Below are 27671 nucleotides of genomic sequence, written 5' to 3' on the forward strand. Positions count from 1 at the left end.
GACATAAAAGTGGACACACTGAACTTGCACACTCACTTTTCACCAGCCTATGCGTTTTCAAATATCTGCAGAGGTACGTTTCCTACGTTAACCATTTCTTGCGCTAAGAATTAAGACCTAAAAAATGCTGTTAAGACGCACCACAAAAGAAGTCACCATTAGGAGTGACCTCGAGAAGCTTACTAGCAAGCAGCATTCTGTAATTATGAATACAAACAAGCATTTAACATAAACTAGCCGACACCGCATCCTCCCTCGCTTCTCCCCCGGCACGCAGCAGGACCGCCGGCAGCGCGGCCATTCCCCGCCGCCAGGACGCTGCCACCGCCGCTCCGCTCCGCTCCGCAGCCCCGCACCTCTCCCGAGGGCGCCCACCTGGGGAAGCGGCTGCAACGCGAGAGGATGCTCGGAGGATGGAGCCTCCCGAGCGCGCTGCACGCAGCCGCCCCCCCGCCGCGCCCCGACCCCCGGCCTCCCGCCTCCCCCCGCCGCCACGGCAGCCCCACCCGGGGCAGCGCAGCCCTGCCCGGGCCGGGCGCTCCCGCACCCGCGGCTGCCGCAGCCGGCACCGCCGGGCGCCCCCCCCGCCGCAGCCACCGCCACGCGGGGCGCGCGTCTCCATGCCAACGGCCGCCAGCGGCCCGGCAGGGCCCCCCCGGCCCCGCGCCCCGGCTTTACCCTCTCCAGCGGCTCCCGGCCGGGCGCCCCCGCGGCCCTGGCGTCCTCCGGCTCCTTCCTGCCGCCGCCCCCCAGCAGGGTGGCTCTCCGCTCCGCCGCGCTGGCGGCCACCGCCCGCCCGGGCTCCCTCCGCGGCGGCGGCGGAGGAGCCGCCGCTTTGTCCCCCCGGGAGCGGCCCTTCCTCATCGCGGCGGCTTCTCCTCAGCGGCGGCAGCGGCGCGGCTCGGGCTCCCGCGCTGCGGAGCCGGCCATGGCCGCGGGACTCACGGGGAGCCGGGACGGCGCCGCCGCCACCGGCGCCGCCACCACCACCTGCGCGCGGGGCGGAGGAACATGCCCGCGCGCCGCCGCCCGCCTGTCAGGGAGCGCGAGCGCGGCGGCTGCGGCGGCTCCCGCGGCACCGCCCCCGCGCGCCCGCCGGACCGGGATATCGCGAGAGCGCCGGCCGCGCGGCGGGGAGAGGCGCGAGACTTGGCGGGGCGGGAAGGAGGGGAGCGCGCGAGACCTGCCGGGAGGTGCGAGGCGGGAAAGGGCGCGGGGCATTCTGGGAAGGTGGCGGGGCCGCGGAGAGGGTGGGGAGCAACTCATCAGGGGATGGCAAACAGCTCACCATGGGCCGGCAGCCGGCTCACCAGGGAGCAGCAACAAACTCACCAGCCGCCCGCCCAGCCCCGCATGGCTCCCGGCAGCGCTGCCAGGGGAGCACACCCGGGAAGGAGGAGGAAGCCAGGGGCACCACGGCAGTCCTGCAGGCCGCAGAGGCTCTCCTGCTGTGCGGGGAGAAGGGGGATGGGGCCCCCTCGTTGCTGTCACCAAAGGAGGCTCGAGAGGTGCAGACTGGGGGTGTGCGAAGCAGCGATGTCTCCCGGGGCAAGGACAGCGTTTCTGAACACGCCGTGGTGATCCAGGACCAACCGAGGTGTCCAGCAGCGACCGGCTTCTGTGTCAAGTGCTTAATTGCCCCTGAAGATGTAAAGTGCGCGCAGGACCTTTCCGTAGCAGGTAATCTTCTGGAAAATGCAACGCTTTTTGTGTTCCAGGAGGCCCACCAGCTCCCCCAAGGTGACATGGCGCGGGGTGCTGGAGCCGCTGCTGGAAACGCCGACCAGCTGCACCAGAAACGCCACCGCCCAGCATTATGGAGAGCGAGATGGCATCGGGGAGCAAATTAAGATGTAGTTCACCATCTCCTCCGTACAAAAGACTGTAAACCTACAGAGATTCATTACCTCAAGGAGTAATCAGAGCACGCATCATCATCTTGTGTTTCATCTCAATAACTCACACCCTCTCGGCATTTTTGTCTTCGCAAATTATTCCCTGAGGGTGTAAGTTACCAGTTTCTGCATTCATTTTTCACAAAAGCAACTTCAACGTTGCCTTTTTTTCACTATTACGTAGTCAGGAACCTTGCTGCTGCAGAAAGAAAAACAATTCTTTCTTCCTTTTTACCAAGCTGAAAAGGCTCATACATCTTCAACCACAAGTCCGATTTTATAAATTTTTTATTCGTTTTGTACAAAGACAACAAAAGTACACTTTCAAATGATTTATTGATATAGATGAGTGGCAGCACTTTTAGATAATTATTAAGAATATTTAAATTCTTGCTGTAAACTCTTTCAGGATGCTGGATTAGTCACGGAGATCTTTTTCCATTGTAATTGTATATGATAGAGATGGACAACCATGTGGAATTTCCCAGCTGGGAATCCTGCCCTAACTAAATGTAAATAATGCAAATTTATGGAATCTTGGCACCCATGATAATGTGAGTCTATTAGGATGGCACGGTGCCTTGTCATAATTTGGCTGGATCTTTGCCCTGCTGCAACATAGATGCCAATTAGCTATTTGTTGGTTATGGCCTGTGGGCCACCTTGCGCCGGCTCACACCTGTTCGCTCCATGTGCCAAAAAAGAGTTCATGAATACAGGAAGAAAAGTCACACTGAGAATTTGAATAACACTACCTGCCTTTGAAACATATTAAAAACTAATCTTCAGTTGTTAGTTTTGCATAGAATTGGGGAAAAAAAAAAAAAAAAGAGCCTTCTGGTTCAGCATTCTATTTAAAACAATTAAAAAATATTTTTGATCACTTCAAATCAAAAAGCCGTTTGGGGATTAAGAAGACATTTTGCTTGTGAAAAGACTGTGCTCAGTTTGCTTCTGGATTCTTTCCTTCTCTGTGTAATCCCTGTTTAGTATTTTGGACTCGAGATGTCTTTCCAATATTTTTGAAACAAAAGAAGAGTGAGGTTTCGCGTTGAAGGAATGGGAAAAATGCTCTTCGTTTTACCAATTCTCCCATATTTTTTCCATTTAAACTCATCACTGAATATGACCTGAATCTGCAGGCCAGTCTGAGTGACCTGATTTTTCTTTTCCATATGAGCTAGTTTTCTGAACCGTTTGGGGTTTTTTTCCAACTTTAAATAAAAGTGAACAAATCATGAGAGATTTGGCAGGGAAAAGGGTGCAGATGCATGAGGCAGAGCATGGTGTGATGCCACACCTATGCTCAGCGTGTTTGTCTCCAGAAATACTGTCACATCCAAAATAAGACAGAGGAGTAGTTAATAATGGCTTATAAAGGGGCTGACTCTTACGTTATCCAGACTAACATGGAGCAAAAGCAGGGGACCGCAGAGAGCCTGTGTAGCTCACATACCGATGCTCAGCTAATACTCAGTTAATTCCGTTTCTCTCTGCAGTTCCAGATGCTTCTTTTCCCCATCTTCAACCTTCCATTTTCTCTGTATCATGTCTCAGTGCCCTTTGGATTCAGATTATGGCAGGAACTGTGCTGTCCGGGAAGAGTTCCCTTCCATTCTTCTCTAGCTGCTTCAAAGGGACTTGGGTAAGGCGGAACACAGAGTCTAGCCCAGCTTATTCAGTAATGCTTTCTGAAATGACATAAAGCCATCCGCAGTATTTTTATAACTGCGGAGCACACAGCTACAGCAATAATTCCCAGAGCTGGAATAGAAATATATGGCTCGAAACTGTGAGGTTAAAACCTCTTTATTCCAAACAGAAAATGCTAAATAGTAATGCTATTAGGATGCTGCTGAGCAAGAGAATTTCCTCTACAAAATGAAATATTTAACTTGATCATTTGAATTTGTGTTAAATTCAAACGTTTAGCAAAACTGGTGCAGCACAAAACCCAGCTGATCACCTATTTGCGCTGTTTCCAAGGCAGAGCTGCATCACTAATACCACCTAGGAAGTATATTGCTAAGACTTGTCATTTGTCATTCCGCTCACACTGCACACATAATCTTCACTCTCAGTATTTTTGCTCTGTATGAGACTGAGGAAATGGCTTTAGTTGTTCTGCATGTGTCCTGGTTTTTTTGTTAAAAACAAGTTTCTCTTACAGTGAATTTTGCCTGTCAGCTAAAGCCTTCATATTAACTGCATTTTCCTGGAGAACCAGACACATGTTTTGGTAAACATAGCAATGGAATGTGAAGTTATTGATAAGCATGGATGGACATCTCGCGAGAGGGGTGATGAGAAACAAGAGACCAAGAAACTGACCAATTGTGTATAACATTCCATTCACGTGAATACTTCATATAAAGTGGGAGATCACGAGGATCTCGTCTCTTTATCCCTTTTGCCCTTTTCCCTTCTGCTTATGGCCGACATTAGGAGAGGACCTTGCTAGTCGTCCCTGCGAACTGAGGCCTAGCGAGAGACTGAATCCAGCTCCGGTTGGCTGCAGAGTCCAGTCCAGGACTTTGGTTGCTGGCTCTGCAGTTGCTGAGACTTTCAAGATTGGTTTTGTATATTTTGTATTATTTTCTCTATTCCTATTAGTAGCATTAGTAAAACATCTTTAATTTTTTCCAACTCTCTTCACTCTGTCCTTCTTTCCCTCCCAATCGCCTCTCCTTAGTGGAAAGGGGGGAGAGGGAGGGGGAAGTGTGGTGGGGGGAGAGGAGGTTAACAATACATCTGCCAGGGTTTTATTGTCACCCCGCAATCTTAACCCTCGACAGCATGTTAAGTTGTCACACACCTTCTGTCGGTGACCCAGTTCTAATGGTATTCACAGTGAAGTTTTGGTCTTTACGCTGGAATACTTAATGCCTGGCAATTGGCAATATGCAGCCAGCCCGGAAGATGGCACAGTGCTGTGGGATGTTGTACTTTACCTGTGTAGAATGTCACTAATTACAAGTAATTATACAGGCTGCAAGTCATTGCCATGACTTCTGGCTGTTTCCTTAACTTCCCCCCTATGACAGCATTCTTTTTTGAAGATTCACTAAAAAACCAGCATGATACAACTAAACAATACCAGGTATGAGCAAAATAAAAGCTAAGGGTAAAAAAGGAGTTACATGAACTAGAGGAAGAGTGAGATTTGCTAGGAAAAGCTTTGCCTGAGACTAATCAATTCCTCTTTGTAGCATGATGCATCATTTTGTTCAGCAAAAAGCAAGAGAGCAGTCCCAGCTCTGCCAGGCAAGCCAAGCAACGTGTGCTGCCCGCACAGCTGCGAACTGCAGGGTACAGCTCCCCACCACCACCCCTGCGCTGCAGGGAAGGGGTAAGAAATACAGGATTTTCCAAAAGAATGCAGGAGAATTCGTAAGTCTGGGACCTTGACACAACCTAGGCAAAATTTACTCGGGATCTGAATCTGGTGAGGTCTGCTGCTTGAGAAGTTCTGCATTAAACATTTGTGTAATTAATAAAAATACTGATAGTACATAAGGCCTTTTTATGGGAAGGATATAAATACTCGTGTTCCAGGGCACAAGCTAGTAACTGAATTCAGGAGGATTAGGAAGAAATTTCCTACAGGCAGGTTATTCCATAAAAGTATATTATACAGTATATTAATCTAGTGCATCTTCACTGGAAACTACTATTAGTCTCAGGGACAGAATAATGAAGTAAACCAGCTGACAACTTGGTCCAGGATGGCAGTTACTAGATCTATATATAACAGGAGTCCAGACCTAACTGGGTATGATTTGCTTTCCCACCGTTATTTGCCTTCTTTATATACCATGAAGGACATTGACCCTTGTTTGCAGTGATGCAGTATGTCAAAGTGACAGCTTTGCACTGCTGTAACCTTGTTCTAGATATCATATTTACACCTGATGAGGAAGTAGAAGATGCAAATATGAAAATATATATCACAAATTGAAAGTATGGCTGTGACGTTTAAGGAGAGCTTAGTGCAATAGCTAAATGTACAGCGCTTCCTAGCAACAAAAGCTTGTCAAAAACATTATAGCTTTAAAGAGACAGAAGACCAGGGAATCTGCTGCTTTCGCTGTCAGCTGGGATGTGATTGTACAGCAATTGCCAAAGTTGAGCCTAGGTGTTAACAGAATACAAATTACATATATATATAAGTATGTATTTTTGTATGCATTTCTGAAAGGTCCAGGGGAAGGGAAGCTCACGGGGAATAGAGAGACGCTGGCCAGCAGGAACAGCATCAGGTCCTAACTGTTGTCACCCTCTCTTTGGGCACCCAAACAATGATGAGTTAGTTTTAAGGAGGGCTAGGGGGAGGATTACACACAGTTCTACTGTTATACTTATGGAAGCACCTCCCAAGTATGAGATGACACATACATTGAAGCTATAGAAATCCAAGAGGTGTGCAGTGGAGGGTGGCATTGGGACACTTCAAGAGGCTTAACGTGTCTGTATTGAGTGAGAAGAGATGGAAAGGGCTTAGATAAACGAGGAAGGGATTGGAAGTGAAAACAGTTTTTGACTGATACAACAGAGAAGGGAGATGTTTGAGGGACGCAGAGAGAGAGGGGACAACACAAAGATAGATACTGAGGAAAAAAATACCTTTTCCATGAGTGTTGTGGTTGATTTTCTAATCAGACGTTCATCACAGGGCAATAAGTCAAGCTATCTAGAACTAATATGGCATGTATGGGAGTCATTCTTCAGAGATGTCTGCGGAGACACTGCATGGACCTCAACTGTGTCCTCCTTAAAATTCATCCCTGCAAATGGGAAAAGCTCAGCAATGATTAATCTAGTGGTTTCCAGTCACTGCCTTTTAACATGTTGACCAGCATGATCTCACTGTTACCTTGTGCTTGCTTTATTTGTTCTCTTTCTAGACCTGTGGGCTCTTAATTTTGATGACAAGGTGTTCAACGTAACAATAAGCATAACAATAAAAAAAATGCTAACACAATGGGGCTTAAAGGTTGGCAGTTCTGACTTAAAGTACTGCCAGTCCTTCCCTCCCCTATTTGTCTCTCTCATTGTGATGTATCGCCCTTTTCCTCACAGCAACACAACTCTCCCACAGCTGTGCTGTGAGCTGAACAGGGAAATAGATTTGGCTGGAAACACTGGAGGCAGGGGGAATTGCTGGATTTCTTTTTGCTGGATCAGGTCCCTCATCTGGTTTGTGCCAGCACATGGAGGGAAAGGAGCAGCGCAGGATTGGGGCAGGAAAGGGGGACATGGCCATCCGTAACCCAGGATTGGCACCAGATACTTTAAAACGCTACATCACAGCTTTATGCAGGAACATCTAGGCATTATCTGTATACAAATAATAAATACCCATCATAAAAGTGTACATTGAAAAAAAACTATTTATACTCCCTTAAGAAGAACTTGATCATTTGTACATGACTTGAGAGAATTCAATCCAATATTAATAGTTTAAATTAGAAACAAGATTGCAGTTGGTTAATTCTGAAGCTGGACCCAGATTTCCCTCATCGCTTGCGAGAGCCCACATCCCACCAGTGTCAGTAGCTATCCAAACCAAAGCCCGTTCTTTGTAGAAAAAAATAACAATCATTGTTAGTGGTTCGAGAGACCTCACAGTAACAGACCAGCAGAACGTGAAGGGCAAATGAAAGACCAGGGCAAAGAAAGAGCATTCAGTTATGCTTTCAAGAGTTGCTTTCAAGTCAGTAATAAGCTAAAATAAGTATGTTTTTGTCCCCTTTAATTTTGAAAAACCTAACATGGGGCTTAAAATAACATTTTTACAATGATAATTTTGTTGTTTGGGTTGTGATTGCTTTTTAAACCTACTATTCATTAAAATATCTGCCTTTTTTCCCCCCCACTGACTCACTGTCTTGGTTCTATAAAATTACTGGTGCTTTTGTCATTCCCGTGCCCTGTCGGAGAACTAGCTCAGCAACATTTGTGTACTCAAATAAAGCAAGTAAGCCTTACTTTGTGCTATGATGTATTCCTTACACAGACGAAATAAAAGGAGAAATCCCAGCCCCACCAAAGTGAACAGGAAAAAGAAAATCACACCTTAATACCAGCAGCGTTAAGATTTGACCTCAGCTTTTTTTCCCAGAGTCAGGAGTGCCAGACTGAGTCCATCTGGAGCGTCTCCTTTGGCGTTCAGCCTGACTTGTGACATGATGCATTCAGCAGAGAGACCTGTGAACGCGGACTCTTGGTTCTGAAGTGTAACACAATGGAAGTCGAGAACACGTACTTGATCATCAAATAACACGCCCTTGTGGCAACTTTAAATACAGTTCTGCAAAGACGCTTCAGGACTGACGCTAAATTTGGTAACAACCTGTGCTCCTCATTACATTTCTTGTTACAGTTAATGAGAAAAACACTTCCAACTTGTGAGTGTGCAGGCTCACACTGAGATAGGAGGAATAAACAGATTCATTTCATTAGCCCACATTGCCATCTATAATAAAGCTATAACAGGCCAAATCCTCTAATTTATGCTCCTGATACTGTCTCCCTCTGGTCACGCTGTTGTTAAACTTTCACGATGCCAAGAAGGGGAATGGATCTGGCAATTGTCACTGGTTGGAAGCGCAAACAGTTTTCCCGTTAACCACATTGGCTCTGCAGAGTTAACAAGAATATAAAGCCGTAAAAGCTTACTCCAGTCATTAAAGGGATCTGACTCACACAAAAAGGAATCGCTATGTTGAGTTAGGAGATGTCAGTTGACACAGTTACTAAACTGATTGCCAGAAGCTGGGAAGTTAGCAACTAGCTTTATTTTTTAAACTGTTTTTATTTTTGCTAATGTCTCTTGCCAGAAGAAAGTTGCTCGGGTGTACGGCTCTTAAGACCTAGTATAGCAGTGTTTGAGGTTTGGAATAGATGCATGCTTTTACTAGCATCATAGGCCACTATCAATTAGATCACCAGATGATAATAACAATGGTAACGATAATTTAATGTTGCACTGCCTGAGTTGCTGTCTGTGGCAATACCTTAACATCATGCACACTTTAGCTCTTGAAAAGATTAATAGAAGTTACAGCGCACTGAAATTAAAGTTAGATGGCAGTAGGAGTCCTAAAAGTACAAGAATATCGCTGAGTTCAATTTTAGCAATTAAAGAGAAACGACCCATTCGAGTGTGGGAAGGGGCAAGAAACTTCATTTAACTCGTTTCTCAGTATAAGGCAGCACACAAAATAACTCGCCAGAGAATACATCAAGAAAAAAGACTCAAGCTTCAGTCCTCAGGTGATGAAGATGCGTAGCTGAGATCTCTCAAGGCTCCTTAGCCCGAGCCTGCTTACAAGCATTGCTAACCAAAGCCAAGCCTGAGAAATCACAAACATATGACAGTTTTCCTTCCTGCTGCTAGAAACTCTGCCTAATCTCCCAGCAAGTGGTCCCATTTGGCTCATGCTCAAAGCCTGGAAGAGATCTCAGTTTCCTATAGCTTATTATAATTTGTATGTCAATTCAGTAAAGAGAGGCATTACAAGAAACCCCCTGGCATGTTACACCTTCACAAACACGCCTGTATTTTATGCAAACCGAGCAGCCGGGCGCAGAGCACGTTGTATTTCTGTGGTTTTTACCAGGCTGGCTAGCGCATCCGCTCATGGCAATGTTGACAGTGGTCATATTATACAGCGGTCTGTATTTTGTATGAATACACAGAGACAAGTACCAAGCAGTATGCACCAATGTTTTCCACCAAACATCAGTGAGAAGCTCCATTCATTTCACTCAACACTAGATCACGTCACATGAGATGAAGACATGGGTAAGAAGCCATCGGATTTACTTCAGTTTCTCCTATAGTTACTTCATGCCTTTTTAAACTTGCCTTAATTAAATTCATTCTGGAACATAAAAATCACTCAGTTTCCACTGATCTGGAAATGGCTCTTTTTAGGCCAGCAGGACTTTTGCCTTGAGGCATTTACTGGAGCCAGGACAGGAATCGGTGCTTACGGCTTCTAGAGATTGTCTGATTATCACGCTCGGTGAGTTTGCTCAATGAGATTCATACCACACTTCCACTGTGCCAATGCTTGTTTTTTCAAGCAAAAAAGGTTTGTAAATAATGGCCCCAGAGTATTATCCGACAAACCAGTGTTCTGTTTTAAATGCAAAACCAACAGATGCTACTTTCCTTATGCATTTAAATAAGTGCAAGGTAACGGGCAGTGCTGCTCTTTAGAGTACGCAAAGAGATTTGTTCTATGGAAGTAACTAAGAGCAGCTATTTGTAATCACCACGTCTACCTTATGTGATGGTTTATGTCCAGATGCAGAATCCTCTTTGCAGAAAGCAGATCTCACCATGGAATCCAATCAGGAAACACTATCAATGGTTCAAGCAAGAGTTTCTTGCGGTGCTTGTGACACTGCTCGGAGAGTGCGTATGAGGCAGGTAGAGCGGCCAGAGTGAAGAGCAGCGGGTTTTAAAGGGATCTTGTGAACAGAGACCCGGGGCTGCCGTAAAATTACTGTGTAAGCGGAGGCAAGCTGTACCTACAGTTAAAATTAAGCCAGTCAGGCTGAAATCTGAAGTGTTGTTTCTAATGTCACCGATTCAGTGAAGTCCTAATATGTAATAAGAGCCCCACGAAACTGTTGTAGAAATGAATCTAATAATTAATAAGAAAAGGAATCATTGAAAAATCAGGCAGGGAGTTAGCCGCACTTGGTATATAAGAGCTGTTGTTTTTCTAATTCTAACCTGTGTACATTCCTCTTTATCATGTCAACGTTTGCAAGCAAGAAAAGGGCATTCTGTGCTGGTCATTGCATCTCCTTTTGAGATAAATCTATGTTAGCATTCCAAAGGGTCACGGAACTCTTCCAGGGCAAACAAATTCTGGAGCGCTGGTGCCAGATGCCGTGTATATAAAATGGAAAATGAGAAAAGCAATGTATTGTTCCAGGGAGACGTGTCGCCCAGAGGACAGCAAAAGAGGTGAGAAACTACGGAGAAACTGGAGAGACAGTTTTCTTCTTCTGTAACGTGTTGTTTTCTTTACATCTTAAGAATCCAGGTACATAGAGGAGCTGCAGTCCCTATTCAGGCAAAATTATTCCAACAAGATAACAGGAATGCTCACCTAAAGAATTACGGGTTAACTTAATAGCATGTATACAGAATTATGCATTGATTTATGCAACAGGTTGTAGATTTATCTGTACGGTTCACTAATACGTGGTATGTGTTTAGAGAAGTTTTAGTCTCACAGACAAAACATTCTTATCTTGCATTTTTGACAAAATGCTACAAAACAGGCAGAAAATAATGGATCAGATTCTTAAGCATAAATTAGCATAGCCTCAACATAGGGAAATTATCAATGTAATTGCTGCAGCTCAGGTGCTGACCACCGCTAGCTCCCTTGCAGCTGTATTAAATGTGTTATTTCCAAGTGTGCAAAACAACTCTGCAGGTTTTAGAAGTCATCAGTCTTCACATCTAGAGAAGCAGAGGAATGTCTCTTAGCGGCATTCAAAGATAAACTCAGGACGATGTAGAAATCTTAAATAATCTTCTTAAATACTGAAAATTATAGCATTTTCATAAATAGCCTGAACTATTGCTGGCTTTTATCACTCAAAAATATGTAGCAGAAGTGCAAGTGTTCAGATATAAGCAGAGAAAGGGACAATGTATGTCTTTGTATTTATATGTGCATCTTTGCTGACCATATTTTGTTTGGCTATACATGCAGCTTTTTTAAAGCAGACCCTCCTTGTAATATTATGGCTTCTCCTAGAAATAAAGGATATAAATAAAGATTTCTCTCCACAGAGGAAGAAGAACCGAACAACAATGCTGAGATTTGCTGTCACCCTCCTTGCTGTCATAACGTCATCTACCTGCCAAAAATATGGCTGTCTGGAAGGGGACACCCACAAACTGGAGCCAAGTCCTGAGCCAAAGATGCATGAATGTACTTTGTACTCTAAATGTAAGAGCGGTTTAATTATTGCCCGATATAGTCTAGAAGTACAGCTTTACACACACTGATTGTTTTGGCAGTTACCTTAATTTCTCAAACAAGAGACCGTGTAGTTTGTCTTTGAAAAGCTTCCTTCATTGGCATTTTGCTGCATGCAAATCAAGAGTAAGATTCTGGTTCTTAACAAAGGCAGCTGCAAAACTCTCATTGACTTCATTTATTATCTTTTAAAAATTCTGATGCGGTTTACTTTTCTTGTAGCTCCATTTGCTTTAAAAAAGTTTGCAGCAAAGACAAATTTGGTTTATTGTGATCGAGTATAAACATTAATTGTAGCAGCCACCAAATGGGAAAAGTTGACATCACAATTCTATAGTGAGAAAAGTATAGTATTTATTACATTTCTTCAATGCTCTTTTTATGTTTGGTAGCTTTCAAAGTTAGTATCTCTCAGGATATAACAACTGGCAGAACACTAGTCAAATTCATGGGGCTCTCCGGGCACAGCTGGAGAACACAAGTCCAGGTATTGATGCCAGTCCACCCCACTTAGCATTGCAGTGCTAGTTCCATAAGCAAATATGTTAGAGCCTGAGTGCATCTCCCAGTTAGTTCTAAGAGACTTTATCATGTTATGGACCAAAACAGATTCATCTTACATTTTAAATACAGTGAATACATTTCCAAATACAGTATTAAAGAAAATCCTTGTTGCAAGATCTCTGTTTCATTCCTCACAGCTTCCTGTTGCTATGCAGACTTCACAGAGCAATTGGCTCATTCCCCAGTAATTAAAGTAAACAACAGCTACTGGAACAGATGTGGGCAGCTCAGTAAATCGTAAGTCAGCTTTGATGTTGTCTGTGTCCTGGTCCAATAGATCTATGCTGGAGCAGCCACACAGCAAATGGTAACTGGTGGACAGGCCCTGGAGATGATGCCACCCAGCCTAGTTCTCATAGTCTTTTCTCTATACCTGACCAACATCTGGCTCTTCTTCTCCTCTCACAAAAGCCCGTGAATCCCTAAGTATATATTATTTGTGCAGAACGATTTATGCCCTTTTATCAAGAAAGGGTTATGTCCTTTCAAGTTTTCTTTCACTGTAGAACCAGACAGAGCAATGCAAAGAAGTGATAAACCTCGTAGGTGACCACCCCACCGCACCTCTGCGGCTCTCCAAAGCAACCAGCACACACCAGTGAGTGTGATCCCCAGTCAGTACAGACCAGCCTTCCTCCATTCTTCAGAAAGCAGATCAACTGGATGATTAAATCTTGCAAACAAAACGCACAAGAGGCCAGAAATGAAACTTCTGAATATTGAGAATGAAAATTCTTGTAGTCCTCTGGGTTTTGTAACCATGAACAATGTCTTCATAATTAAGATTTTTAGTACCCCATTAGATGTTAGAGCTGTGAAACATGGTGAGTTATAGAAATAAAAGAATGAAAGTACAAAACAATTAAGCAAAACCAGATGTGGCAAAGTAACAGCTATTGCCTGTCTCTCCCAGAAGAGCAGCAGCAGTATGTGTTTTTAAGTAACTTCAGCTGGGCTGTGGGAAAATCTAAAGATTTGTGAAACCATGAGGCTGCAGCATAGAAGAAGTTTGGTGCTATAGTTTTAAACTACATTTTATAATTGCCTGGAATCATTCTTGCCGGGAAAACTCAGGGCCTCAGAAGTTTATGGAAAGCTTACACAAACAGGGCTGAAATATGCATGGAAACATTTGTGCAGTCTTCAGCTGGCTGTGGTAACTGCACGGCCAGAGGCTGTACACAGTGCCAGAGGAACGGGTACGGAACCCGGACACTGACAGGGCAAAAGGATGCTCTTCTGTGTTTATCTCCTAATCTGTACTATTGCACCCACATCAAAGCAGGTTTAGAAAACTGAGGCTATAGCCTTCATGCTAAGAAACAGGCTTATTTGTGGCTTTTCTCACCCACCACAGCTGTGAAGATTTCACCAAGAAAATTGAGTGCTTTTACCGGTGTTCTCCACATGCAGCTCACTGGATCAATCGCAACAACACTGCTGCTATTCAGTCTGTTCCACTGTGTCAAAGCTTTTGTGATGACTGGTAGGTTCGGCTTTTTATAAAAGCATTTTTATTTAGCTTTAATATGCCTGTGTTGTTTGGGTATCGAGGAACACGGGTAGACGAAGCACAGATCTCCCAATCAAGTGGAAATAAGATTCAGTGGTGTCATACCACCTTTATGGCTTTTCGCTTGTTTTTCCTGTTCATTTCTTGTTTGTCATCTCTACATTTTCCTTGGCTACGCTACTACCCCCAAAACAAAGGGCTGAATGCAGGATGGAGTCACTAAACTCTGTCAGAGCTCAGCGGCTCGGGGACAGCAGCACGCTGCTCTCCGTGAGGACGCGGTGCAGGGACATCAGAACTGCCTGATGTGACAGTGGAGCTCTCGCCGCTCCGCCAGGCGCCACGAGCACCCTTTGAAAAGCCCACACCTGTGAGCTACCATTCCTGCAGGTAGCATTTGAAATCTAAATATTTGGTCATGATATGATACATTTATTTTATATGTATAACATGCACCCTAGTCTGGGGTAGGAGCATGATATCCAGGTGGGGTACTGAGACTTTTTCAGTGGCCCATATCCAGTATATACCCATCCCTCCCTCCACTATGAGATGTTGGATCTTAAGTAATGTCATATAAATCTCAGTACTATATTAACCTTGTGCCTAGTAACTACAGAAACTTGTCTGTATTGTTAAATTGGTGTGAAGCATAGTACAAACAGGACAGGCTGTGTTCACACTACAGGATCATAACTGCTAGCATCCCTTCAAAGTAATGAACTGTGAACATCTGAATCCCTTCGGCTGCTCTGAAAATCTCAGGAAACTGTTTTAATACTTCTAAAAATGTCATAAAAGAGCTTTCCTGGGAAGCACAGCAAACACAGAACACACGGTAGTGCATGGTCAGGTTCTTGCAGTGCTCTGTTCAGTGCTTTGCCTAGCGGTTATGCAACTTGAATATTATTGACAAATGGATCCATTTTCACTCTCATCTTCTCTCCAAGGGCAAAGTCGTATATGCCGTGCAACGTTTTGGTTGAATTTGTCTGAAAATATGTCTCCATTGCTTTGTGCCAGAGAAGGAAACAAGAAGCGCAGCTTGCCTTTGTAATGGAAGATAGTAAGAAGGGCTGATGTGTTTCTGAGCTTTCCTAGAGCTTCCTCTAGTGATGAATTTTATTTCCGTATTAGGAAACTCCATGTGCCTCAGGAACAGATTAGTCATGTGCGGTCTTCCTTCCAGATTTTTGGTAATGTGCTAAACTGAATCCAGATTATTGACCTCCTTGAAGATAAAAGACAGAGGCCTTGAGTTTGCCTCAGTACTCAGAATCTCACAGCTCACAACCAAATATTACCGAAATTTGAAAGCATCTGGATATTAAAGCATTGGAGTTGCCAGTAAGCTTTAGAATAGATCTAACAGGCAAAGCGATAGAATATCAATACCTAAAACAAATGTATCCCAAAATAAGTCATGCACAAAGTCATCACCAAATGGCCATATCCAGTGAAAGTGTAAAGATGGAAGAAAATATAGCCCGTAAGTTTAGTTTGCATCTATCAACTGGTTTAAGCCAGCCAGCCTTAGTATATGTGAGGTTTATACCAAAGTGCATATGGTCGGTCAAGATGACACAGCAAAACCCTCGGTGTCCCCTGGCTATTACCAGAACCTCCAGGTAAACAGCATTTTTTAACTGTTGTTGGAAATACGGGTGTGCGCTGCTGCACGAAAACCTGACCCTTTCCCAGTACAGAATCGCCCGGCAGAGCGTAGGCTCCGCGCTAAACAAATACTGAACAATGATCTATGGCCCCTGTTGGCGTCACAGATGCCTGGACTGAATCAAAAATGTAATGATGACCCATTACGGTGCATGCTGGTCTGCGTGCCTGCCTAATGCCAATGTCAAACCCATTCCCTCACCCCGCCTGAGGCCAGAAAAAGAGCTTGGACAGAATTCCCGCTCTTTCTGGTGATTTAAAGCAACATTTTCTCATGTTCTATTCACCGGAGCCCCTTTCGCGTGCTGTAGCGCTGCTAGTGATGTGACCTACTTTCTCTCCACGCCGTGAGTGTGCCTGCCGCACTGTATGTCTTTGTGGCCAGAGATGTGCAGAGGATCCTGAATGAGCAGTGAGTTCATTTAAAAGAAATTCCTCTCGCTAGCTTGGGGCCTTGCTTTTCTTCCTATTGTCTCAGGATTCCTTGTTCCCACTAGTCCTAAAATTATTGCTTTTGAAAGAGCCCAATGTACAAGCCATTTTCTGATCCACCTGTGAAAGGGCCCTGTGCCCTTTAAAAGTGAAGCAGCTAATTATTAAAAATGGGGGGAAAAGCATTTTAAAATAAAAATATCCTGCCTATTGTGCATAGGGAACCAGTATGTTTGAGGAGATCTTTTATGTATTTATGTTTATGTTTCTCACAGGTTTTAATTAATGTTTGGAGAAACCACTTAGGGGTATCTGGACAGCAGAAATCAGACATTTCATAAGTCACGATTTTTCATAAACTTAGCTTCATAATTACTTCCATTGAGACAAAGACAAATTTGTAACAATAGAGTTATGCCTTTCTACCTGCTTATATAGCAAACCACAGAGTCAGGCAATAATCATAACTAGGAAACATTTTATGACAGTCCAATATATAATAGTGAATAAAAATACAAATACTTTAATAAACATATGTAATTGGAACTCCTGAGGAATCTGATGCATAGCATGCATGCCCCAGTTCAGTAAAATTCTGAAATACATATTCATAATTTGAAAAGTATAACCGAAGGTGACACCGAGTTCAAAAGAAGCAGCTCTGCCTCTCCCAAGCCCCAAGGGCCGCTCATTCCTTCCCCTGCCCTGTCCCCACCCGTGTGCCAGCGGCGCTGTCTGAGAGGCTGGGAAGCAACCCCGGTCTGGGAACCCATCAGGCTGAAAAACACCCAGCCAAATAAAAAAGGAAACCAAAGCAGACAGCTGTGGGAAGGGCACAACTGCCTTAAGTGGAAGTGCTAGTATTAGGCAGCTCATAGTAGGCACTGATCGACGCGGCTAGAAAGCAGTGAATTTAAGTGCATGCATAAAGGACAGGACTACATGGCTTGAAGAATCAAGGGCTGATTGTTGAATCTGACGCTGGTGTGTGGAGATGGATGGTATGATGGCCATTAACAAAAGACCTGCCCTGATGCTCCAGCTGGCGTGCCTTTGAGCAGGCAGGGAGACTGGCCTGAGAGAAGCTGGCACCAGGGAGCTGCCTGCCTGTCCTTCTCGGTCAGGGGACACGCAGCAGGTAACAAACAACAAACACATTATTCTTACGGTCCCTAATCCCATATCCAGTCATGGCACAGAGTGGTAGGATCTGATTATGAGTGCCACAATATATTAATTTATCAAATTGCAGCCTATATTTCCCGCAGAGCCCCTGCCTCTGACAGCAGATTGATGGATGAACACAGGACCTGGTTACCCTCCGTTCCTGCTCCTTCTCCCCCCAAAAAGCCCAGAAAACTTACATGAAGGTCCTGCAGTTGTGCAAATATACTGCAACGTCTCGCAGTTCTGTGACCACAGGACAACCTCACATTTCATTTAAAAATGTATGTCTGCAGCCCATGTGATAGCAAAGTAGTTTTGGAAACATGATCCTGAAGATTAAAAATGACAAAGAGAAAATATATCCAAAGGCATTAATTTTAAATATCATGCTGAACTACGCTGTTTGAAAGCTGTGCCTCATGGTTTTGGCATTCTCAGCTACTAGTGTGAGTAGTCTGCCTGAAGCCACGGAAACTAAATGAAAGTAGATGTTAAGTGATTTGCAGAAGGTAATCCTTAAGAAAGGTAAGGGCCAAAAGGAGCGCGTTAAAAGAAGTGGAAGGAAGGAAATTATATAGGATAATGGTAAGTCATGAGATCTCTCATCACACAGACCAGCCAGCTACATACCATACCCATTCCAGGCCATTTATAGGCTCTTTTTTTACATTACCCCTTACAAGTTAAAAATAAATTAGAATTGTAGGGACCCTGTACCCTACAAGACTATTCTCTTTCCTCCTTCACTTTCTTTGAAAACATCATTCTGAGGCTGACAGCCTATCACTTTATCTGATTTTGTTCTTTGTGTATTTTCCTAATTTTAGTGAACATTCTTCATAGTAATTCCCTGCCCGGGAAATATCATTCTTCCTTTTCCGTATTAATTCATAAATACGAACTTTCCCCACATCCCCTTTGAGTGACAGTTCGCTCCTAGCGTACCTGCGCCCTGTCACAATATTGAACATCAGCATCCCTGAAACTCCCTCCCACAGCGTCTCCTCCACTCAGTAACACCAGCAAACCCAACCAGGCAGAAAACACTGCGGCAATCCGTCTTGCTCCTCAGAACATGGGCCCTTTACTTCAGTCTGTGAGTACAAAACGTAGCGGGTGAATTGTTTAGTTTTCATTGGGATTTAGGCCTTCCTGCCCAGCTCAGAGTTTATGCACATGTCAGGCTAAGATAATGTGAACGTTTCTTGAAGATCTGTTGCTAAGCTGCGCTGTGCAACCATACCACGTTACTGGCATAGCCCCCGTGGACTTCCTGAGGAAAAAAGTGAGAGAAATAACTGTATCTTTCATGCTAATCTCCATGAAGGTATGAAGCCTGCAAAGATGATTCCACGTGTGTTCGTAACTGGCTGACAGACTGGGAATGGGATGAAAGCGGAGAGAACATCTGTAAGAATAAATGCATTCCGTACAGTGAGGTAAGAGAACCTGATCAACTGGAGCAGAAAAAATGACATTACGAGTTTTCTTTTCTTTTCTTTTCTTTTCTTTTCTTTTCTTTTCTTTTCTTTTCTTTTCTTTTCTTTTCTTTTCTTTTCTTTTCTTTTCTTTTCTTTTCTTTTCTTTTCTTTTCTTTTCTTTTCTTTTCTTTCCCTTTCCTTTTCCTTTTCCTTTTCCTTTTCCTTTTCCTTTTCCTTTCCTTTCCTTTCCTTTCCTTTCCTTTTCCCTTTCCTTTCCTTTTCCCTTTCCTTTCCTTTTCCCTCCTTTCCTTTCCTTTCCTTTCCTTTCCTTTCCTTTCCTTTCCTTTCCTTTCCTTTCCTTTCCTTTCCTTTCCTTTCCTTTCCTTTCCTTTCCTTTCCTTTCCTTTTCCCTTTCCTTTCCTTTTCCCTTTCCATTTCCCTTCCCTTCCCTTCCCTTCCCTTCCCTTCCCTTCCCTTCCCTTCCCTTCCCTTCCCTTCCCTTCCCTTCCCTTCCCTTCCCTTCCCTTCCCTTCCCTTCCCTTCCCTTCCCTTCCCTTCCCTTCCCTTCCCTTCCCTTCCCTTCCCTTTCTCCTGAAGATGTGGGTGCAAAATGCAACAGGTGAATTCTTTTTACTTCAGCAGTTTCAACCATACCTACATCAGACTTTTTAAGTATATAAATTTAAAAACATTTACATTTATGTAGATCACCTACTCTAAGTATAGATACATTTAATTAATCACTATTCATACCACTTGTGAAACAAAAGTAAAATTTCAAGCAGCACTGATGTTGTAAGCACAGCGAGGCTTAGAAAGAAAAAGATACATGAATTCTCTTCACACAACAGAGATGCACTTTATAAGGTTCCTGACATTATGTGGGGCTTTACACACCTCTGTCTTTTGAAATTAGGATGTACATTCCCAAATCACTAAGGAATTTTTAAGGTTTTCTTGCCTATTAGGCATCTTTGCCCTTTTCTCTGTTCTACCTTGTTATGTTCAAGTCTTTCTCCATCCTCCAAATCCCTAAGTCCCGACACTTTCCTCTTTGTCTCCCTGTTGTTCTCCGTGGTGTGTGTTCTCCCCTGTGTCTGCCACTGGCTCGGCAGAGCTAACTTCATTTTATGTAACTCTAATGGTTAAAGAGCAGCACTGGCAAGTTTTCTGAGAGCCCATCCCATCTTTCTGAGAAGGTTTAATGGTTGGGATAACTAATTTAATGAATAAAAGTGTATAAAATGAGAACTGACAAGACTTATAGGAACAAGGTTGCCTGGAACCTGATCTACAGACCTTTCGAGAATCAGGTAGGATTTTTTCTATTATAGTGATTCTATTATAGTGATTCAAGTAAGTTTCACATCAGGGCAATCTAATACAGCTCGAAACTGCGACGCTTACTTGAATATTTGTAACAGTTGAGCTTCACAGAGCCCATGAAAGCTGTTTGAATTGCAGAAGTAAACAAAATTTAAGTGTAGTGCTTAGGGAGCGGTAGGAAGGCTTGCAGAGATCCCAGATTCATTGTTTTGAATCCAGTTCAAGTGCAGGTACTTCCAGAAGTCAGTTCAGCAACTGATAGAAGTGGAAGTCACAGTCCAGTTAGTGCAGGATCGCAGTCTGCATTGCAACAGTGACACAAATCAGCAGGCCCAGGAAGGTGGCCAAAAAACAAACGGGCTGCGGAAACTTCCAGCTTAGTTTCCCAGATGTGCTAAATCGTCAGTAGTTCCAGATGAAGTGAAAAATGAAATGATAATCTCTGTAAATAATCTCCAGTCCCTGTTCAAACTGTCCCTTGTCCAGAGATAGGAGGGGTTTTTTAACCTTGAATTCCCTTCTACTTACTTCTTAAAGAAAATATACCATCGGCAGGGAAAAACATGTAGCAAATCCAGAGGTCTTATCACTTGAAGCCAGGCACAGCTATTCCTAAACTAAATGGAACCACACCCCAAACTGCTCGTGTTTTTCACCCAAAATAGACTTGCGTGTAGGAATAAAGATGAAGTTTCTTCAGAGAAATGTTAAAAAATACATTTCCCATATGAAAATTACATGATATACAAACACCAGGCTTGCTTGGCTTGGATTCAGCTCATGGAAAAGTTACCCAGGAGCACAGAGGGCTCTCCAGTGTCAGAGCACTGTGGGCAGACGCTTCCTTCCTCTTGATGCCCTCAGCTCACACGTAGGAACAATCAGCAGCCCTACAGCTGACACGTGCAAGTGGTTCTAAGGACTATTTGGAACAAATGCTGAATATGGAACAAATGCTGAATATTAAGTCCGCACAATGAATCGTAGCCAGTTTTAGCCAGGCTAAAATGAGGCAAATTTTGTCATTGTCCTCCCAGCTGAGTGCTCCCCAAGCAATGTTAATGCACAGGCTAGAACATTTTCCAATAAGCTGAAGAATCAGAATCCTTTGCAGTAATTTAGGGACATGTTTGGTAAATGGGCTGTGTGCGCTCTTTGTTTGCTGCAGCATTCTGGCTACTCCCTGATCTTTAAACAGAGTTAAGAGGAAGGTAAAAATAAAATTACTACTTTAGCAAGTAAAAGAGCATCAATACATGTTACAGAACCTGTGGGACATAAGAATAGGATGTAGCCATGTCTCATGCATACAGACCTAAGAGAACCCCTGTGACAGCTTTTAATACTTTCTGGAGTGCTCATCTAAAAGCAGGTGGAAATCCAGGAACTGTACAGGAGCTGGAATATAATGTCTAATGTGGCTTGAAAGCACAGGAATAGCGGGCAAGAAACATGTAGGATCTGCCTGCTCTGAGAACACAAGGATAGAACTAGCTGCAGCCACCTTTCCCTTCCTGAGCCTGCGTTGCTCCCCGTGCCCCCGCCAAGCTCCACACTCTTCCTCCAGCAACAGCAGCATCCACGGTCGAGCCCTTGCGAGAGACGCTGTGAACTGAAAAGCTGTTTTACACACTATGGAGTCTTTGGGGCTGTTTGGAATAGATTCTCTATTATTCACAAAGAATAGATTTCTAACGCAAAAGCTATTGTTATGATTTCTTCTCATCTGCCATTCCTGTACAGGATAGGTCAACATAGTTTTTCATGTAGGGAGATATCTCATAAGAAAAACTTGTGGAAATAGGTGGAGCAGAAGCTGCAGGACTGTAGATGCCCAGTCCCACTTCCACATCATAGACTTATACCTGTAACCATCAATTTTTTATACATAGAGCAGCTTCCATGCAGAAATCTCCCAGGCACAAAGACAGGGCACCTTCTCCGAGATTCACAGTGTCAGATCTTTCTATGAGCTGGTGATGACGGTGACACCATCCAGAAATGACAGCACTAAAAGAAACACTGCACGGTTAAACAATCAGCGTCATGTGCAAGCAAGCACTGCTTGTACTATTACAGATGAAACACAGCTTCCTTCAGAGAGACACCGGTGACGTGGTCAAGGTGATTCAGCCAGTAATGGAACCCAGCAGTCCTGCTGCCTGGTCTGCTGTTCCAGTCATTAACCCTCCTGCACCTTAATTCCCAAAGCTTCTACTCCTGCCATCGCTCCCACCCCCAATTTCATTCTTAGCTTTGCTTCTGGTAGTTCCTAAAGTTTCCTTTAGAGAAACAAAAGATTGACCTTCAGCCACAAACACATGGGAGAAATGCAGGCAAGATAAAGTTCATATCCTGCCTGCTTTGTGGCTGGACATGATAACTCCTAAGCTAATACTATTTAAGCAAACTCAAGCTGGGCAGACATAAAGTTGTCACAATGTGAGCCTGGGAAATAAGAAATATCTTTGTTGTGTGGTTATACAGGTCCTATGACAGAGAGGCCTTACAAAACAATGTAGTACCAAGAACAGGCCAGGTTCATTTGAAGAAGGTACAAGAAGCTGCAGTTTACAATTTCTTGAGCCAGAAAGGCTGTTGCACCACTGGACACAGCACTTCAGAGGCTTGAAGAAAGTTTCTTTTCTTCATGTAGTTTCTAAGTTATGTACCTTTTATTTGATTGTGAGGTCCTGCCCATCACAATGTACATTGCAGCAGGCACAGTGCGATCCCACGGAGCTGTGATTCCCCTGGGCTGTCTCTATCCTGTAGCTATAAAGATTCCCTTATTCAAAACACTCAGTCTGGCACTTTTCAGCACTACTTGGATCTCAAGACATGTCAGAGTGTCCTGACATGCTACAAGTTGTACAGCCCCTCGCACACAGCTCTGGTCTGTGAGACCCAGAAAGCTCTAACCGCTGGGCTGCCAGCCCCAGGGTGGAAACTAGGGGCTGGCTGTTGATCACTTTGCACTTTGTGTAATCACTTGCTCTCACAACAGGCAAATCTCTTTTGCCAGTGGTGGGACTGGATAACATTTTAAGATACCTCAGGAGTGGTGAAGTATGGCACGCAGCAAGACAGTGCATGACTCTGGATGACTCGGTTCTTTTTAAATGTGATTGATGCATTTCTTATTTACCACACAGATGTACGCAAATGGAACTGACATGTGTCAGAGTATGTGGGGCCAGTCATTTAAGGTGAGCGAATCCTCCTGCCTCTGCTTACAAATGAACAAGAAGGACGTGGTGGCAATGAAGTATCTCGTCTCCGAGAGCTCAGAGGAAAGCTCCAGCACGAGCAGCAGCGCCAGCAGCAGTGAGGAGTATGCCTGTCAAAAGAAACTCCGCAAGTTTGAGAAACTACAGAGGGGCAAAGGGGAGCAGACAAGATAGATGCTGGTGGATGTATGTTAGGACAAGAGAAATCATTGTGGAGGCTGGGCGGCAGGGCATCACGCCAGCCTGCTTTATCCCTTACTTGCTAGAACATATTAATAATAATATATAAATAATAAATAAATGGCTGGTTATATTACTATTTCTCTGATGTTTTTGCATCTGCATCACAAAGCTCCCAAACAGGCACACAGCACTCGGATCATGAGTTCCTGGGTCTGAGCTCTGCTCAGATAAAGAAAAAATGTTGCAGGCAGAAACAGGTCAGTAAGCCTGGCTACTGACCGCTGAAAATGTATTTATGATGTATCCCGAAAACATAGTTGCAAAACAAGGTAGTGTGGTGTACTAGAGAAATCTATGTATTGCCAGGATACAGTATGGATGCTCTCTTGCACTGGGCTCTTACCTTAAACAACAGCAGTACAAAAGTCTCCTACAATACAAATTTGAAGCACAATTTTGAGGGCAATTAATCCCACTGAGTGATTCCAAACAGAATAATCTGTGACAAACGGAAGTGTCAGGGAGGACCCCAGTTAGTTTCTCCCATCAGTAATCCTGCTTCCCAGCATCACTGTTACGGTCAAAGTAAAACCAACATCTCTACCAGTCCCAGAAGCACTGACCAGGTAAGGATTAATTAAATCCTGTTTTCACTTAGGCATGCATAGTCCCTCTGACATCACCGTAGAGTGGACAGGTCTGTGCCATTCTCTGCAGCCGTTCATAGTGGTATCACCAGCGAAACCATAAGCAGGATTTAATTTGGAGGGTCAGATTACCAAATTGTGAAAATCAGCATCATCCCAGTTCTTGCTATGGAGCTTGGCACCTTACAGCACTCGAGGATCTGGCCCACAGTTAAAACAATGACTTGGCACATCCTGTTAAGCTAGGAGAATCTTAAAAATCCAGCTCACTTTCTTCACTGGGTTGTTTATTTGTTCGAATGGTTTCACACAACTGCAACAGTAATGCTAAATCCATTAGGTCATGCTCTGCTTCAAACCAGCTTCTCAGTGTATTTAACAATGGACTAATTCCTACCAGCACTGAATTGTTTTTAGAATGATATTTTGCCACATCTGTATTTTGTGCTAACTCAATTTGTCAGCTCTACTGTTTGAAAACAAAGAACAATAATTTAGTCTTCTGTAAAGTTCTGATGGTCCTTTTTCCCCTATTTCACTAGCTCTGCTCTGTCCTGTCCTTTTTTATTGCACCTGAATCAGAGCAGAAATCTTACTGCTTTTTATTTTATGTGCTCAGAATTCAAGAATTGATTATCCCTTCTCACTGCCATAACACCAACTTTGTCTGTGTCACCATGGCCAAAGATTTCCTTCATGTTCTTTGTTAAGTATGGTACAATTGTTTCTGCCTGTGTCTCTGCTCCTTTTCTTCCCATTCCCTTTTATCTTTGCTCTGGCTAAATTACTCTTGAAACCACTCTCGACAAACAATTCTTCCATGCTTAGTTTCAGAATGACCCCTGAGACTGGTTCTTGCAGCACTGGATCCTACAGCAGCTAAGGGACCAAGACCATCAGATCCTATTCATAACTTTCCCACTGACTCATGATGTACCCTAAGCAAACCATTCAACTCTTTTTTGACTCAAATAATTTTGCAGAGCTGCCGTATTTCCTCTAGGTGATCTCTAAGACAAAACATAAAGAACTACTCAGTTGTTCCTGGCATAGAAATTGTCCCATACTTCTTGATCATTCTTTCATTGATCCAGGTATGTTTTATTCAAACACAAGTTATTATTTGGAAAGACTTTCAGTCTTGATTTAAAACTCCAAATAACGGCAAATTGTCCAATGCACTTGATACTGCGTTTCCTCAGTGTTAAATATTATCCACAATTTAACATTTGTTGTTTCGGCTTTCAGCCATTGGGTTTTGCTAAAGCCTGTTGTATTCAAGAGTTCTTCAGTATTCAGCATTGCTTTTCTGCTCAGCAGCGTATGCACTGATCAAATTGCTTCTTAGCAACTAGCTCTTTCTTAGCTCTATTCAGTTAACATAAATCATTATAAGACATTCTCCTTAAATCATACTTGCAGTTCTTCTCTGTATGATCTCCAGTGACGAATGTCCTCCCTAAACTGTACGAATCAAAGCCCTTCTCCACGGCAGTGATAAGGGTGACCTACAGAGAGCGCACCATGTCCCTGCATCTCTGTATACTTCTCCCTAGTTGCCCTGCCCGTGTCTACAAGAGCATCGTCCTGATTCTTTGCATGCCTTCAGTGTCCATGTGTTATGATTCCTCATTCTTTCTCGGTATTACTCTTTTCCACTATCCAGCTCCCTGGTCCCAGAGGTGTGACCGGTGATCTTAGTCCTTAGGCTTTGAATTTGGTTGTATTACAAAACCTCCAAGTGAACAGACCAACCTTTCTAAGCAGCTTTTGTAAGCTCTGTCTACCTGCTCTATACTCACAGTAATTTACCTCTTAGACAATCTCTGTGTCACTCAGATATGATATCAGTGGTGATTTTACACTTACAAAAAAGGCTAGGATAACTCAGGTAAAGCAAAATTTAAGATAACACAAATCACTAAAAATCAGATTCCAACGATGCACTGTAAGGTGAATCGGGGACAAGAAAGATCCAAGTTACCGGTGATTGCAGACATCTCCAGCTAATGCTGACCTGATTTGGTAGGTGCCTGCTGTGCATCACAGCTCAAAAGCACATGTCCTGCTTCTGGACCCACGCCGACCCAGACAACTGAAATGTCTCTGCACTTAGTGACATTAGACTCAACTAAGATTTTATCAAACTGTCACAAAGGTAGAACAAACACTTTGTGAAATATGTTGTGAAATATTTCCCTACACTAATCTGTAGGAAACAGACTTACAACCGTTATCAACAAATTAAACTGGATTTATTGACAAGACAATGTTGATTGAAAAAAAAAATCCCAATTATTGACTTATTTACTACCTGCCTAAGTATCAGTTTTTGTGCAGTGCCAATTGGGGCTGGTGTCATGTTAACCACAACACAGCTAGCTGGGTCATCCTGCTTGCTCCGTTTATTTGATTTATTTCATTAAGCATTGGCACAATACTATGAGTCTTCTGAAATTTCACTGAAGTGGCAGGAGTTATTACAAATGTGATCTCTCCTGACAGTTCTGTTAGAGCTATTTAGTACAGATTATCTGAGCCTGCTCGTTTAAAATCATTAATGTTATGATGATGAACCTCATCTTTGATTACTTCCAGACTACAAAGGATTTCATCACCCTTCTGTAATACAAATACTTTATCCTGCATGTATTTCAATACTAAGCATTATTAACAAAACTTGCCCGCTGTGCCATTGCAAGGCTTTCTTCATCAGGTTACTCAGCTGTTTTCACCTTCAGTTTAGTCCTGCCAGCCATAATTTCCTGTAATACATTTCGAGCCCTCACTCTATTTTTATAGTTCATCATTCTCCATGGATATTGATTGCAATATAGCTTCCTTTTTAAAAAATAATAAGTGTCAGTATTGAGGACATTTTCAACTTCTGTTGCATTTTTCATGTGCAGGTTTCACTCAGAGCATTTTATAAATACTCATTAATCTTCAAAATACACCTGAGAGGAAAATAAGTAGTGAGAAACAACCTGAGTCAGTGGGAGAGAGTCAGTGAGAGACTTATCTGATCATTGCAAGTATTGCAGAACTTGGACTGGCATAGACAAGTTCTGTTTCAGAGCCTTGTTTCATACAGGGCACGGGCTTGCACTTTGAAATGAGATCCTTGGACAAAAGTTATTATGCAAAAATTATAAAAGGTATTTTATTAAATAAAACATTGCAAAGACCTCAGCATCCAAAAAATATCAGAAGTTATTAAATAATGCGTTTGCATGCACCTTGAAGGATAATGAAATTATAGAAATAAGAACTGTTATATTACTTAAGACAAAGAATGTCAAAACAGGCTAATTTCCCTTGCTGAGAGACAACAGCCCGCAGAAGAAAGGGAAAGCCGTAGATGAAATATGGCTTTTTAAGCGTTTTGATAACATTTGATGTAACATTCTGATAAGCAAACTGAGAAAACCAAAGTGGAAACAGAATCACCATAGCATGGGTGCACAACGGGTTAAAAATATATTAAAATATGACTATGACTCTGTTGTCATTAATCTCAGACAGGTTTTCTGTTAGGAATCCCAAGGGCTCTGTTCCAATTCTAGTCAACACTTTTGTTTACTCAGACAATGATGTAGAGAT

The 27671-nt window shown here is 43.4% G+C and overlaps 2 protein-coding genes across 10 annotated transcripts in view; one reads left to right on the forward strand and one right to left on the reverse strand.

The window, feature by feature from the left end:
• The window catches only part of MAST2 (microtubule associated serine/threonine kinase 2), a 218166-nt gene that overhangs the window by 184669 nt on the left and 5826 nt on the right, over nt 1-27671 (reverse strand). For 5 of the 9 annotated variants that reach the window (XM_065071480.1, XM_065071479.1, XM_065071482.1 and 2 more), the window contains exon 1: nt 679-1101. The exons of 1 other annotated variant lie outside the window; for it this stretch is intronic. In XM_065071480.1, the coding sequence (XP_064927552.1) occupies nt 679-864 (186 nt within the window). In that variant the 5' untranslated portion in view covers nt 865-1101. Of the gene's footprint in view, nt 1-678; nt 1103-27671 lie in introns of those variants that run through there. 3 more of the 9 variants (XM_065071483.1, XM_065071481.1, XM_065071486.1) reach the window with 2 other exon arrangements.
• Nucleotides 10749-23554, forward strand: LOC102085376 (riboflavin-binding protein). Its single transcript, XM_065071526.1, has 6 exons — nt 10749-10881; nt 11722-11881; nt 12613-12712; nt 13833-13961; nt 18589-18700; nt 23164-23554. The coding sequence occupies exons 2-6, from the start codon at nt 11743-11745 to the stop codon at nt 23410-23412; spliced, it is 729 nt and encodes a 242-aa protein (XP_064927598.1). The 5' UTR covers nt 10749-10881; nt 11722-11742; the 3' UTR covers nt 23413-23554.

This window comes from Columba livia, chromosome 8 (genome assembly GCF_036013475.1).
Source record: "Columba livia isolate bColLiv1 breed racing homer chromosome 8, bColLiv1.pat.W.v2, whole genome shotgun sequence".
Lineage (NCBI taxonomy): Eukaryota > Metazoa > Chordata > Aves > Columbiformes > Columbidae > Columba > Columba livia.